The sequence below is a fragment of the Lolium rigidum genome, chromosome 6, assembly GCF_022539505.1.
Source record: "Lolium rigidum isolate FL_2022 chromosome 6, APGP_CSIRO_Lrig_0.1, whole genome shotgun sequence".
NCBI classification, from domain to species: domain Eukaryota; kingdom Viridiplantae; phylum Streptophyta; class Magnoliopsida; order Poales; family Poaceae; genus Lolium; species Lolium rigidum.
Window position 1 is genome coordinate 156,451,371 of NC_061513.1, and position 15,577 is coordinate 156,466,947.

Genomic DNA, 15,577 nt, shown 5'->3' on the forward strand with positions numbered 1-15,577 from the left:
GGTGTCATTGCTCTCATATTACTATTCATTGCTGTCGTGTTACTTGTTACTACTGCTCTCATATCACTGCTACTTTCACATCACCCCCGTTGCTAGTGCTTTTCCAGGTGCAGTTGAATTGACAACTCGGTTGTTAAGGCTTATAAGTATTCTTTACCTCCCCTTGTGTCGAATCAATAAATTTGGGTTTTACTTCCCTCGAAGACTGCCGCGATCCCCTATACTTGTGGGTTATCAAGACTGTTTTCTGGCGCCGTTGCCGGGGAGGCATAGCTCTACTCATAAGTTCACCTGGGGAGTACACTCTACCTCTCTCTCTGTTTTATTTTATTTTATTTTGTTTTGCTTAGTTTACTTTTATCTAGTTTATTTGTGCTTAGTTTATTTCTGTCTAGTATTATTTTTCTTAGTTTACTTTTGCTTAGTTTCTTTTTGTCTTGTTTTATTTTTTCTCATATACCCAAAAATCCATAAAAATTTGAAAAACCTAAAAATTAAAAACTACTGTTATGGGAGAACCCATAACCTACTTGGAGCTTATAGAATATTATAATAATTATAGAGAATCAAGAGCGGGAAAAGTGATGAGTGCTGTGATAGAAAAATTGAATACAATTGCTAAAATCTTGCTTAAACGCCATGATATAAACTGTTGCTCTCAACAGGACACTAAACATCTTAAATTTCAATATGACTTTAGTGAGGAATTTTTAATTAAGAACTATAATCGGAATAGCTATATTCATTTTGGGTTTGAAGAGGTAGAACAATTTATCATATTTATGGGAGCCTCTGAGATATAATCCTTCATGGTTAAAAATTATGAAACTTGTGTTGTTTGTAAGGACCTTAAAGATTATGTCTCTTCTATCCTTAATTTTTGCAATGAAAGTTACATTGATAATCCTTATATCATTGATTATAAAGAGAGACTCATTAATGCACAAGAATGCACTCACAATTTGCAGGGACCTGTGGAAGAAGAAATTGATGAACCTGAAAGCTCATTGGATGAAAAAGAGGAGGAAATTGATGAACACTGAAAGCTCATTAGATGAAAAAGAAGAGGAGAGTGATGAACAAAAGGAGGAAGAATGGATTAGCTACCCATGCCAACCTTCTAATGAGAGTAACTCTTTATCTCTTACACTATTTGATTGTCCTCCATGCTTACCGAAAGAGGTTGAATGTTATGTTCCCGTGGATTCTCTTGAAATAGTACCTATGAGTAAAACTTGTGAGAATAATTATGCTACTGCTATTTATGATAATCCATGCTACTTTGATAAATCTTATGATAATGCTTTGTTTGTGCCTGATGTCGAAATGCATGGTACTAAAGAATTTTGCGTAGCAAATGTTTATGATAAAACTCTTGATGATGGTCCTATGTTACTTGATACTATTAATTGTACTACTAATGAAAATGGGATTGGAGAGGTCTTGACATTATCTATGAGTCTCATATCCTTTGAGATTGATCAATCATCTTGTTATATTATTGATAAAAGTGTGTTTGAATGTTTTAATCGCACTATTTTTGAGCTTGATAAAAATTATGTGTTTATTGATCATGAGAAACATGCTTCATGTGATAGTTATATTGTTGAGTTTGTTCATGAAGCTACTGAAAATTATTATGAGAGAGGAAAATATGGTTATAGAAATTTGCATGGTACTAAAACACCTCTCTATATGCTGAAAATTTTGAAGTTACTCTTATTTTACCTTCTTATGCTTGTCACTTTGTTCTTCATGAATTTATTTGTGTACAAGATTCCTATGCATAGGAAGTGGGTTAGACTTAAATGTGTTTTGAATTTGCTTCTTGATGCTCTCTTTTGCTTCAACTCTAGTGCATCATTAAAACTGCTGAGCCCATCTTAATGGCTATAAAGAAAGAACTTCTTGGGAGATAACTCATGTGTTTATTTTGCTACAGTACCTCTATTTTATATTTGTGCCAAGTGAAGCCTCTAATCGAAGGTTGATACTAGATTTGGATTTCTGCGCAGAAACAGATTTCTATCTGTCACGAATCTGGACTGTTTTCTCTGTAGGTAACTCAAAAAATTATGCCAATTTACGTGCATGTTCCTCAGATATGTACGCAACTTTCGTTAGTTTTGAGTTTTCTGATTTGAGCAACGGAAGTACCTGTTTAAAATTCGTCTTTACTAGCTGTTCTGTTTTGGCAGATTCTGTCTCTGTTTTTTGCATTGTCTCTTGCGGACTTTAAGCAAGGCTTTCTACACGTGAAGAGCTGTAGCTAATGTTTTATTGAGTTCTTGCAATGTGTCACTACAGGACCAAGGTGGATTCAAGTTTTTTGAGTACTAACCTCTCTAATGAAGTTTATGAGAAGTTTGGTGTGAAGGAAGTTTTCAAGGGTCAAGAGAGGAGGATGATATATGATCAAGAAGAGTGAAAAGTCTAAGCTTGGGGATGCCCCCGTGGTTCATCCCTGCATATTTCAAGAAGACTCAAGCGTCTAAGCTTGGGGATGCCCAAGGCATCCCCTTCTTCATCAACTTATCAGGTTTCTTCTATTGAAACTATATTTTTATTCGGTCACATCATATGTGCTTTACTTGGAGCGTCTGTGTGCTTTTATTTTTGTTTTTGTTTGAATAAATTCGGATCCTAGCAATTCTTGTGTGGGAGAGATACACACTCCGCTTTTTCATATGAACACTCGTGTTCTTCGTTTTACTTTTAATGTTCAATGATAAAAGTTGGAAGCTACATCACTTACGGTTATTTGGTTGGAAACAGAAAATGCCTCATATGTCTTGGATAATTTGACACTTGGCAATTGTTTTGAGCTCTCAAGTAGATCATTACTAAGTTTTTTTTCATGTAGTTTAAACCTATTAGTGGAGAACTACCGTAGAGCTTGTTGAAATTGGTTTGCATGATTGGTCTCTCTTAAGGTCTAGATATTTTCTGGTAAAAGTGTTTGAGCAACAAGGAAGACAATGTAGAGTATTATAATGCTTGCAATATGTTCTTATGTAAGTTTTGCTGTACCGGTTCATACTTGTGTTTGCTTCAAACAACCTTGCTAGCCCAAAGCCTTGTACTGAGAGGGAATGCTTCTCGTGCATCCAAAACCTTGAGCCAACCACTATGCCATTTGTGTCCACCATACCTACCTACTATGTGGTATTTTCTGCCATTCCAAGTAAATACTTCATGTGCTACCTTTAAACAATTCAAAACTTTATTACCTCTTATTTGTGTCAATGTTTTATAGCTCATGAGGAAGTATGTGGTGTTTTATCTTTCAACCTTGTCATTTACTCTTGACAGACTCTCACCAATGGACTAGTGGCTTCATCCGCTTATCCAATAATTTTGCAAAAAGAGTCGGCAATGGGGTTCCCAGCCCCAATTAATTAACCTTCATTAATAATTCTCTTCACATGTTTTGCTGCGATTCATCAGTAAGCAACTTAATTTTGCAAATAGACACTCCTTCATGGTATGTGAATGTTGGAAGGCACCCGAGATTCGGTTAGCCATGGCTTGTGTAAGCAAAAGGTTGGGAGGAGTGTCATCCATAAATAATGAAACTAAAATACATGTGTAAACAAAAGAGAAGAGGGATGATCTACCTTGTCGGTAGAGATAACGTCCTTCATGGGAGCCGCTCTTGAAAGTCCGGTTGATGAGGTAGTTAGAGTGCCCACTATCATTCGTTGACAACAACAAACACCTCTCAAAACTTTACTTTTATGCTCTCTATATGATTTCAAAACTTAAAAAGCTCTAGCACATGATTTAATCCATGCTTCCCTCTGCGAAGGGCCTTTCTTTTACTTTATGTTGAGTCAGTTTACCTACTTCCTTCCATCTTAGAAGCAAACACTTGTGTCAACTGTGCATTGATTCTTACATACTTGCTTATTTGCATTCATTATATTACTTTGTGTTGACCATTATCCATGAGATATACATGTTGAAAGTTGAAAGCAGCTGCTGAAACTTAAATCTTCCTTTGTGTTGCTTCGATGCCTTTACTTTGAATCTATTGCTTTATGAGTTAACTCTTGTGCAAGGCTTTTGATGCTTGTCTTGAAAGTTCTCTTCATGAAAAGTTTTGCTATATGTTATCTATTTGTTAGCAACTATAGATTATTGCCTTGAGTCACTTCATTCATCTCATGTGCTTTGTAATAGTATGATCAAGGTTATGTAAGTAGCATGTCACTACAGAAATTACTCTTTTTATCGTTTACCTACTCGAGGACGAGCGAGGAACTAAGCTTGGGGATGCCGATACGTCTCCAACGTACCTATAATTTCTGATGTTCCATGCTTGTTTTATGACAATACTTACATGTTTTGCTTGCACTTTATGATGATTTTATGCGTTTTCCGGAACTAACCTATTAACAAGATGCCACGGTGTCGGTTCCCGTTTTCTGCTCGTTTTTGGTTCCGTAAAGGTTGTTCGGGCAATATTCTCGGAATTCGATGAAACGAAGACCAAACATCCTATTTTTCCCGGGAGGCTCCAGAACACCGAAGGGGAGTCGGAGGAGAGCCAGGGGGCCACCACACATGTGGGCCGCGCGGGCCACACCTTGGCCGCGCCGGCACGGTGTGGGGCCACCCTGTCGCCCCTCCTGCGCCGCCTCTTCGCCTATTTAAGCCCTTTCGACCTAAAAACGCAGTACCTCTTGACGAAACTACAGAAAGACTCCAGGGGCGCCGCCACCATCGCGAAACTCCGTTTCGGGGGACAAAAGTCTCTGTTCCGGCACCCTGCCGGGACGGGGAAGTGCCCCCGGAAGCCATCTCCATCAACGCCATCGCCTCCATCATGCTCCGTGAGTAGTTCCCCCATGGACTACGGGTTCTAGCTGTAGCTAGTTGGTATCATCTCCCCCATGTACTTCAATACAATGATCTCATGAGCTGCCTTACATGATTGAGATTCATCTGATGTAATCGGTGTTATGTTTGTCGGGATCCGATGGATTGTTACGTTATGATTGTCTATCTACAAAGTTTATGAAGTTATTGTTGCTGCAATCTTGTTGTGTTTAATGCTTGTCACTAGGGCCCGAGTGGCATGATCTTAGATTTAAGCTCTATACTTATTGCTTAGATTGTATCTACAAGTTGTATGCATATGTCTATGTCCGGAACCAAAGGCCCCAAAGTGACGAGAATTGGGACAACTGGAGGGAAAGGCTTAGATATGAGGATCACATGTTTTCACCGAGTGTTAATGCTTTGCTCCGGTGCTCTATTAAAAGGAGTACCTTAATATCCAGTAGATTCCCTAGAGGCCCGGCTGCCATCGGCTGGTAGGACAAAAGATGTTGTGCAAGTTTCTCATTGCGAGCACGTACGACTATAATTGGAAAACATGCCTACATGATTAATGATCTTGATATTCTGTCTTAATGCTATTTCAATCCTATCAATTGCCCGACTGTAATTTGTTCACCCAACACTTGTTATTGGAGAGTTGCCACTAGTGTAGATAGCTGGGAACCCCGGTCCATCTCTCATCATCATATACTCGTTCTACATGTCATTGGAAGTAGTATCAACTATTTTCACGGTGTCATTGCTCTCATATTACTATTACTGCTGCTGTGTTACTGTTACTACTGCTCTCATATCACTGCTACTTTCACATCACCCCTGTTGCTAGTGCTTTTCCAGGTGCAGCTGAATTGACAACTCAGTTGTTAAGGCTTATAAGTATTCTTTACCTCCGTCGAATCAATAAATTTGGGTTTTACTTCCCTCGAAGACTGCCGCGATCCCCTATACATGTGGGTTATCATCTACTTAATCATGCCTTTTATTCTTCCTTGTTTAGTACATGTTTTATCCGAATGAATATAACTTTGAAGGTTATCAATGATTATGAGGAAATTATTATGATTGAGTATGCAAGTTTTACTATAAGCTTTAATATAAGAGCGCTGCTCGATAGATAAGTATAATCTGTCAATTGTTCTCTGACCAAGAACGAAGTTTGCCATCACCAATTATGATTTCCTATGCACCTTTATTTGTGATTTCCTTTTACTTGTTTCAAGTTGAATCATATTGGGAAGTTGTTCACTAGAATGTCTTGTGTGAATTAATATGATGCTTCTTATCCGTATTTGATTTATCGACTCTTCACTCCATAAACATGTGGTCTTGTTTACCGAGTTTAGTTTCGCTTGGGGACAAGCGAAGTCTAAGCTTGGGGGGAGTTGATACGTCCATTTTGCATCACTATTTTATATCATAATTTACTTGTTATTCATTGATATATTTCATATTTAGAGATGATACTTATGTTATTTCATCTATTTTGCATGTTTCATGATTATTGGAGAATCGCGCACCGGAGTCGGATTCTGCTCGAAAAAGCACCGTCAGAATGCAATATTTCGGAAGATCAACAATTGAAGGAAATTACACGGAAAATCTTATTTTTCCAGAAGACGGAGATAGCCAAAAGGAGGAGCCGAGGAGGGCCGCCATGGGCCCCCATAGGCCGGCGCGGGCCCTGCCCTGGCCGCGCCGCCTGGTGGGGAGGGGGCCCACAACCCCCTCTGGCCTCCTCTCCTTCGCGTACTTCTTCGTCCCGAAAATCTAAGCTCCAGAGAATAATCGCAAGGAAACACAGCCGCCTCTGCGGGGCGGAAAACACCAAAGAGAAAAGAGCTCTCCGGCAGGCTGAAATCCGCCGGGGAAATTCCCTCCCGGAGGGGGAAATCGACGCCATCGTCACCGTCATCGAGCTGGACATCATTGGGATCATCATCACCATAATCTCCATCATCATCACCGCCATCTCCACCGCTGCACCTCGTCACCGCTGTAACATCTAGGGTTGAATCTTGATTGTTTGGTAGGGGAAACTCACCCGGTATTGATTACTCCTTGTTATTGATGCTATTGAGTGAAACCATTGAACCAAGGTTTATGTTCAGATTGTTATTCATCATCATACCACCTCTGATCATGTTCCATATGATGTCTCGTGAGTAGTTCGTTTAGTTCTTGAGGACATGGGTGAAGTCTATGTTAGTAGTGAATTATGTTGGGTAATATTCAATATTTTGATATTTAAGTTGTGGTGTTATTCTTCTAGTGGTGTCATGTGAATGTCGACTACATGATACTTCACCTTTATGGGCCTAGGGGAATACATCTTGTATTCGTTTGCTAATTCCGGGGTTGCCGGAGTGACGAAAAGCTGAACCCCGTTGGTATATCGATGCGGGAGGGATAGCGGGATCTCGAGTTTAAGGTCTGTGGTTAGATTTATCTTAATTACTTTCTTGTATTTGCGGATGCTTGCAAGGGGTATAATCACAAGTATGTATTACTCCTAGGAAGGGCGGTGCATTAGCATAGGTTCACCCACACAACACTTATCAAAACAATGAAGATTAATCAGCTATATGAAGCGAAAGCACTAGACTAAATTCCCGTGTGTCCTCAAGAACGTTTGGTCATTATAAGTAAACAAACCGGCTTGTCCTTTGTGCTAAAAAGGATTGGGCCACTCGCTGCAATTATTACTCTCGCATTTTACTTACTTGTACTTTATTCATCTGCTATATTAAAACCCCCTGAATACTTGTCTGTGAGCATTTACAGTGAATCCTTCATCGAAACTGCTTGTCAACACCTTCTGCTCCTCATTGGGTTCGACACTCTTATTTATAGAAAGTACTACGATACACCCCCTATACTTGTGGGTCATCAGTCCACCGCTCCGACGAGCAATTCACGCGCAGCCAGCCACCAACTCCACCGCCGCCGCGCGATGGCCTCCCGTGGAGGTGCAGGCAACTGAGCCGCGGGATTGGGCGGCGGCGATTCGCCGCCGCGTCCGCCCGTCTTCCGCAGCGAGGCAGAGCGGCGGAAGTGGTACCGCAGCGAGGGCGCGCGTAAGAGGAGCGCTCGCTGGTGGACCAACTGGGGGCTCACGCCCCCAGGGAAGCTGGCCCACTACGGCAACCAGGCTGAGAGCTCCTCCTCGGGGCAGTCGAGCCGTGCACCGCGGCTGCCCGTGGCGGCGAGCTTCGGGGAGGACGGCCTCGTCCCCGCGCGCTCTCCGACCTTCTCCGCCGGGGACTACGTCCACGGCAGCGACGAGGAGGAGGCGGTGATGGCGCAGACGTTCGCCATCAGCGAGGCGGAGGCGAGGGCCCGCTTCCGCCAGGAAGAAGCCGACGCCGTCCGCCAGGTACGACAGTACGAGGCGGCCCGCCGGGAGGCCTGCGTCCGCAAGGTCAAGCTCGAATTAGTCGAGCTTGACAAGGACGACGCTTGAAGACTTCACGCCACCGACGATCTCCGCCAGCACCGGCACCGCTGCGCGCCATAGCTAGTAGGCCGCATTTTGCTCATTTTAGCTAGGTTAGGTTGCCGGTGTACCAGTGTAATGTCAATCCCCGCAGTATGTATGTATCAATGCGCAATCAGAGCATCTATTTCATCTATGAACTATGATCATCGCCTCAAATTACCCGCGCCAATTAGAATTCGTGTTTTCAGTTTCATTTTACGGGTTCTATTCTGCGCCACTGCGAAATTCGACGGAACTTGCGTTTTCGATGATCTGAACTCGCGCTTTTCGGTTGCGTTTTTTCGGGCTCTACTAGACATGCTCTTATATCTCGGTGAAATTATCGACAACACATGTTAGGTCGATTCCTTAAAAGAAATCTAGAAAGGAAATGATGCTGAATACGACGTTTCATTTTGTAAGAGCATCTCCAGCCGCGTCCCCCAAAGCGTCCCCCAAAGGGATTTGGGGCGCGCCGGACAAAAAAACCGTTCCAGCCGCGTCCCCCAAAGCCCATTTTTGTCCGGCGCGCCCCCATACGGTGTCCGGCGCCCCGAGCCCGTCCCCGTCCCACAGGGGACGCACCGGGCACGCCGGACACAACAAAAAGCGAGGCGGGGAGTGGCGGGGCCGACCCGTCAGCGGCACAGTTAATTTTAACCTAACCGTCGCCTACCTCGCGACGGAAGTTATTCGCGCGCAGTGACACACGGCGGCATCTTTGCCTTAATGGCGACGGAGGGGCAGGCGAGACGTCTCGTCGGTGCTGCGCAGCCTCCACGCGTCGCCGGCGTTCGCACACCACCGCCCGTTCCCGCGCGATCTTCCCGCCTCTTCTCGCATGTTCCCGCGCTTTTTTCCCGACGCCGGCGTCTATAAAAGGTCTCCCTGCTCAATGGTAGCCACCACACCCCGCCGGCAACGAACACAGCCCTCGTCGCTCCACCACCGTCTCCTCCACCACCAGTAGCAATGGCGAACCGCCCCGGCGATGGCCACTTCCCTCCACCGCCGTCTTCTCCACTTGCAGTCCCGGAAACGCAGGTCGACACCAACCCCTCAGCAGCGGCCCGGGAAGAGCGATGGCGTGCACATGCGCTCGTCGAGTCCTTCGAGTCAGAGAAGAAGCTCCAGGACGACGCCCGTGCCCGCGAAGAGGCGCAGATTCTACGCGCCATCGAGCTCTCCCTCCAAAGAGGAGCTGCGGCGTAGGGGAGGCAACGACGGGACGGGGCCGTCGAACGCACCGCCGGGCGGTCAGTAATGTAGGTTTAGATGAAATCTAGCCGTTTTCATTCAAACTTTGTAATATATAATCAAAATTGAATGAAAACCTTTATTTTCGTGCACCAAAATTCATTTGGGGCGGCGTTTGGAGGACGCGGCTGGGGAGCGACGTCCCCCAAAGGCGGCACGAACAAAACACGCCCCCCAAACGCTTAATCCGGCGCAGTTTGAGGGACGGTTTGGGGGACGCGACTGGAGATGCTCTAAGTAGTTCAAAATTTGTGTGAAGCATGCACGGCCTTAATTGGTGAAAGCTTTTCCTTGGGATGCAAATGCCAAGCCTTGTTCTATTAGAAGCCGTACGTACGTTGGTACATTTGCACACAACAACACAATACACAACCATCAACCTCAGCACACTGTGTCCCCGAAACTGAAGCGCTCGCGCGCAGCGCCGCACGGTCGATCACACCAGCTTCTGCTCTGCCTCCCGTACATGTAACCCGCCGCTGCTATCGTCGTTGTGCGATCGCGTCTGAGCTATGCAGCTCTGCACTGCAGGAGGATCTGGCCTGCCGGCGAACCTAGAGATTTTTGATTCCCCGGGTCTCATTTTCCGGCTGTTCTCCGTTCCTGCCTCCCGGAACCAGCAGCGCGGTGGTCTTCCTCGTCCGAGATGCCGTACTCCGCGGTCTCGAGGTCGGCCTCGAACGCCATCCGCCGGAAGTGCTCGATGTCGGCCGAGTACTGGCCGGAGTCGTACGCCGTGCTCTGCCCGAGCTTGACGCCGTTGGTCAGGTCCATCGAGCTGCCGTCCACGTCCAGCGATCGCCAAACCTGATCATAAAGACAAGAAAGACGCATTTCATCCCACAAGCTACTTCCCTAATTCCTGTCGTCCAGACTGTTCTGCAGATTGTTACCTGCACCATCCTTGGTCTCTTGGTGACAGAGTGACGAATGCAAGAGGCAGCTGCCTCCACCATCCTTCGCATCTCAGTCTTGGAGTACCTGGACTGCAGTACAGGGTCAGCGAGCTCCCTGAAGTCGTCCGTCTCCAAGGCGTCCACCAACAGAGGCCGAGCCTGCAACGATACACAAAAGGCTCTCACAATGGGAAATTAATATGATCATCAACTGAAGAAAGATGACATAAAGTATGACACTACATACCCATTCAACCAAGCTTTCTTCTCCGAGGGGTTGAGATGAATCTACAGGCTTCCGCCCAGTGATAAGCTCCAAGAGCACCACTCCGAACGAAAACACGTCGGATCTGTCCGTCAGCTTCCCGCTTGATGCGTACTCCGGTGCCATATACCTGTTAGCAATGCAACACGCTAAGAAAGGATTCTACACTACTTTCAGACTATCAGTTTAGCCGAGTGGACAAGGCATTTCTGTGAGCAGAAAATGCAGAATACAGAACATTATTGTTCTCGGACTGACTGCGTGTACTAGCCTACTAGGAGTATTGAGTATTGACTGCGAAATCCGCATTAGGAAGACGTGCTTACCCGAATGTGCCCATCACACGCGTGGATACATGAGTCATAGCATCGTTGGTCAGCTTAGCAAGACCGAAATCCGCAACCTGTCAAGCCAAGAAATAATACAGTAGCCAGATCAACCTTACGTCATACTAAGAATGGAAAAGATGAACCTGTGCTGCACACCTTTGCCTCGAAGGCGTCATCCAGGAGAATGTTGGCCGACTTGATGTCCCGGTGTATGATCCTAGGATGGCCTGCCAAAGAACAGTAAAAGAGGTTAACTGAATAATAACAGCCCCTTGTATAGAAAACTGAAGAATGCCCGCTCGAACAAACGAAATGCCACCTACAGTCTTCGTGCAGGTATGTCAATCCGCGGGCCGATCCGATCGCAATCTTCATCCGCTTCGACCAATCCATCGCCGGAAGCCCTTTCCCTGTAGTAATTCACATTGAGAAATCGTCAGCTAATTAAACACAGCTCCACGCGAAGAGGAGGATTCAGTAGTGTTGGTTCAGGAAGGTGACCGTGCAGGTGGTGCTCGAGCGTGTGGTTGGAGACGAACTCGTAGACGAGGAGGCGGTGGTTCTCGGTGACGCAGTAGCCGACGAGCGTGACGAGGTGGCGGTGGTGGATGCGGCTGATGATGTCCACCTCGGCGCGGAACTCCTTCTCCCCCTGCCCGCCGCCCACCTTGAGCTGCTTCACCGCCACGCGCCGCCCGTCGCCCAGCGCGCCCATGTACACCTTCCCGAACCCGCCTTCGCCGATCACGTTCTCCGCCGAGAACCCGCCGGTGATCGCCGCCAGCTCGTCGTACGTGAAGCACGACTTGGAGCCGGAGTACCCGTACGAGCTCGTGTCGCTCGGCCCGTTCGACGGAGGGTACACGTCCGGCGACGTAGCATCTGCATGTAAGCACGCGCGTCACACGAAATGTACATATAAGAGCGAGCAAGCGACCAACTTAATCCCAAGACACTGACTTGCCGGCACGACGACGGTTCTCTTGCGCATGGGTGGACGCCGACTCTTGCCCCGGTTGCTCACCCACACCACCATGAAAAGCGAGGCCAGTGCTAGGAGGAACCCTGCCACGGCTACCCCAACGATCACCCCGATCGGCACGTTGGCACCCGAGTCTCTAGCCTGAGCCTGAGGTGCCGGAGGCGGCGGGCTCGCGGCCGCGACGGCGGGACCGGGAGGGCTCTGCCACGTGCCAGCGGGAAGCGATCCGGCGGTCGCGACGGTGGGACCGGGGGGAACCGTCACGCCCGAAGGCAGTAACTGTGAGGTAGACGGAGGTGTCCCTGGAGCCGCTGGCGTCGCCTGACCTGCGGCGGCCGGGACCGAAGTGGGCGTTCCAAGCGGTGGAGGTTTCGAGGTTGCCGCCGGAATGGAAGGAGGCGAAGGGGTCGGGGTGGCTGGCGCGGGGTTCACTGGTTGCGAAGGTGGTGGCGACGCCGGTGACGAAGTCGTGGCTTGAGGAGGTGATTGCTGGGACGGCGATCTCGATGCCTCAGGCGACGGTGGTGTCGTCGAAGACGCAGGCGACGGCGGAGGTGAAGATGGCGGGGGAGAAGAGGGTGGCGGTGACCGGCTTGTCGGCGGAGGAGGTGAGGGCGGAGGCGAAACAGGCGGAGGGGAGGACGCTGCAGGGGCCTTCTCCGGCGGCCGCGACTGGGGAGGCGCCTTCGTCACGGATTGAGGAGGAGGCGAGGAAGACGGCGGCGGGGACTTGGGCGGCGACGGCGTGGGCGGCGGAGGAGGTGACAATGCTGTTGGCGGCGGTGAGGCCGACGACTGCGGAGGGGGCGCCGGCGGACCCTCCACCGGTGCAGAGGCCAAGTGCTCGATCGATTCCATGAGAACGCGCGGCATGGCAAAGCCGCGCGTTGATGAGAGTCGTCCCCGATGCCGACGCGTTCCGAGCAACCCCCTAGAGAAGCAGCAATTGCATGCCGCGCGTCGGCGTGGTCGGCAGCCAGGCTATCACACCGGCATCGGCAGGACGGAAGAAACGTTGAGCGCGCGAATGGAGACGACGGAATGCGGCTCGCCTTGCGACCAAGATGGGCCGGGTGTTTTGTTGCTCTTCCTTTTCGATTTCCGGTGTCAGATTTTTTTTTCTCGTCATTTTCTTTTCTTGGATGGGTGGAGGAACAGAGCAACTTCTGCAGGGGGTTCGAGAAATCTGGGCGGCCGTACGACGAAACCGGCGCCATTGCGCAGACCTGATTGTTTGCTGGAGTTAACTGCAAAACTGTGTAGAAAGGTTATGCATGCTAACTGCTAAGTATAGACGTGTGAAGCCCGGGCTACACGTAGCCCGATCTTTGAACAATTCAAAATTGACATTTTGGAATTTTAATTTTTTTTGATAAAAATTTAGATGTAGAAAACAATCTACTCTATCAACTCGAAAAAAATCTCAAATCGAAGCAGTATGTATTTTGGGCTGCACGAGAATGCCAAAATTGACATCTAAAGTGGCGAATAATGCAAAAGTTCAATTCTCCAAATTCTATCTGATTTCTTTTTGTTAAGCTCGTAATATAAGTCATCTGGGTTGAGATTTTGTGTGTTCATAGAGTACATCATTAGCTACAACTAGTATATTTTACTAGAATCTTTTGAAACTTTGAAATTTGTTTTCACAGTTTGGAGAATCACGCTTCATGTTGTAAGGTTACATTGTCACTACAGGAAAACGGTACGGTGCCGACGGTTATTGCCGTCGGCGTATCAACTAAAACCGTCGGCGTAGGTCTATGCCGACGGTTACCGTCGGCGCGTCTTCGTCGGCATCGCTGCTCGCCGGCATAGCTGAAAAACCGTCGGCGTATCTTCACCGTCGGCATAGCTCGACACACCGACGGTGTTTCCTGGCCGTCGGTATCGCTTGACCGTCGGCGCGCCACCACTAACGGAGAGGAGGTAACGGCGGGGAGGAGCTACGCCGACGGTTTAACCGTCGGCATAGGTGCAACGTGGCGTCTTCTGGTAGCCGGCTGGAGGCATCGATGGAGGTCCTATACCGACGGTGTAACCGTCGGCATAGGCGAGCGACGTGGCCGCTTCGGCAGCCCGCGACGTGGCTGCCGCTGGAGCATCCGTCCGAACCAGCTACGGGATGTATGCCGACGGTTAAACCGTCGGCGTAGATCCACGTGTCAATTTCGGTGCGCCGCAACCACCAAATACCGTCCCTATGCCGACGGTTAAACCGTCGGCATAGGTGCCACAGTTTTCCGCTTTTTGGGTTTTCTCGCTATGCTTGCAGCTTTAAATTCACAATATTGCATACAAATATCAATATGTATGTCACATAACTCAAACATGTCATAGATACATAACTCAAACATGTCATAGATACATAACTCCAACATCCATCCATACATATGTCAAACATGTCATCCATACATAACATCCATCCACATGTAACATAGATCTAACATCCTGGACCACGGGTCATAGACAACATGCCATGAACTAAGCAACATCCATACATAATCAAGAGACAGTATGAACCGATCATCTTGGATCACCGTCGAGAGCATCATCACTACAAAATGGAAGACAACATCAATTAAGCAAGGATATTTGTGCAAAGTAAAAATATGTGAATGAAGAATGATCAAAGTCATCCGTGGATAGTTTGGTAGGGAACTCACCAGCTGCGGCGAGTGTTGGCGGGACTCACGGCTCTCGCGACGGGGCGAGACGCCGGCGGAGTGACCAGGACTCGGACCACCAAAGTGAAGCGGAGTCCTCTCGGCGGGCGACGCGCCTGGCGAGGAGGCAGCAGCACGACCAAAGGGATTGTTCGAGTGAGTTCCGCGCCCATATGGCATGTGATAGGTGGTGCGTAGGACGTATCCTACCACTGCGCGAAGGTCTCGCGCAATACTAAGATGCGCACCATGTAGCTGCTTCACAAAAAAAGGCCTTCTGGCACCCCGAAAATGGAAACACCATGGCCCGTGGGTCAGATTGGAAATCCGCGACCGGGGCCTTGCTTCCCATCCTAAGGCCCACGCACGTGCCAAATATGGCCTCGTTCCGACAAACTATGTGGTGCAACGGGCCGTTTCCTACTCATTTCCCCTAAAAGCCATAGAACTCCGGACGTGATAGCCCTGTTCGTGAAGGGTTTTTCAAGATAATTGCCGTATCCCAATTCCGTCTTTTGCGGTGGTTACTAGGACACATAAAATGACGCCACGGGGCTCCGCGCGATTTTTTTACTTTGTTTACTTTTCCAACTGTGCAAAACGGGGCCGCCGGGACATGCGGTTTGGCCGTACCGGCGCGGGTGCACCCGTCCGCCAACGCGCTAAACAGAAAACATTTAGCACATAAAATGACGCGTCGTAGACCTAAAAACATTTTTCCCGGAATTTATTGAATGAAGGAAAGTGTGGCCCCGGCTCAAATCCGGTCGGTTTCCGGCGGATTCGGCGGGACGCCGCGAAAGCGGGAGGGATTCCCGGATGGGTACCGCGCCCATATGGCATGTGATAGGTGGTGCGTAGG

General features: G+C 48.0%; 1 protein-coding gene across 1 annotated transcript; it reads right to left on the reverse strand.

The window, feature by feature from the left end:
* Window positions 1-10,156: 10,156 nt before the first annotated feature.
* LOC124663444 (proline-rich receptor-like protein kinase PERK12) lies at window positions 10,157-12,922 on the reverse strand. Its single transcript, XM_047201144.1, has 8 exons — window positions 12,028-12,922; window positions 11,569-11,949; window positions 11,391-11,477; window positions 11,224-11,294; window positions 11,065-11,141; window positions 10,721-10,868; window positions 10,471-10,632; window positions 10,157-10,384 (listed from the first exon to the last, which is right to left on the reverse strand). Exons 1-8 carry the CDS (start codon window positions 12,920-12,922, stop codon window positions 10,157-10,159), a joined length of 2,049 nt encoding a protein of 682 aa, XP_047057100.1.
* Between the last annotated feature and the right edge of the window lie 2,655 nt (window positions 12,923-15,577).

Bases quoted from the DNA above. Each gene is read 5' to 3' on its own strand.
- LOC124663444 (XM_047201144.1), bottom strand. From the start codon at position 12,922: ATGCCGCGCGTTCTCATGGAATCGATCGAGCACTTGGCCTCTGCACCG. The intron at 11,950-12,027 runs GTCAGTGTCTTG...GCTTACATGCAG, and splicing joins AACCGTCGTCGTGCCGGCAA to ATGCTACGTCGCCGGACGTG. The intron at 11,142-11,223 runs GTGTGCAGCACA...TTGGCTTGACAG, and splicing joins ATGACGCCTTCGAGGCAAAG to GTTGCGGATTTCGGTCTTGC.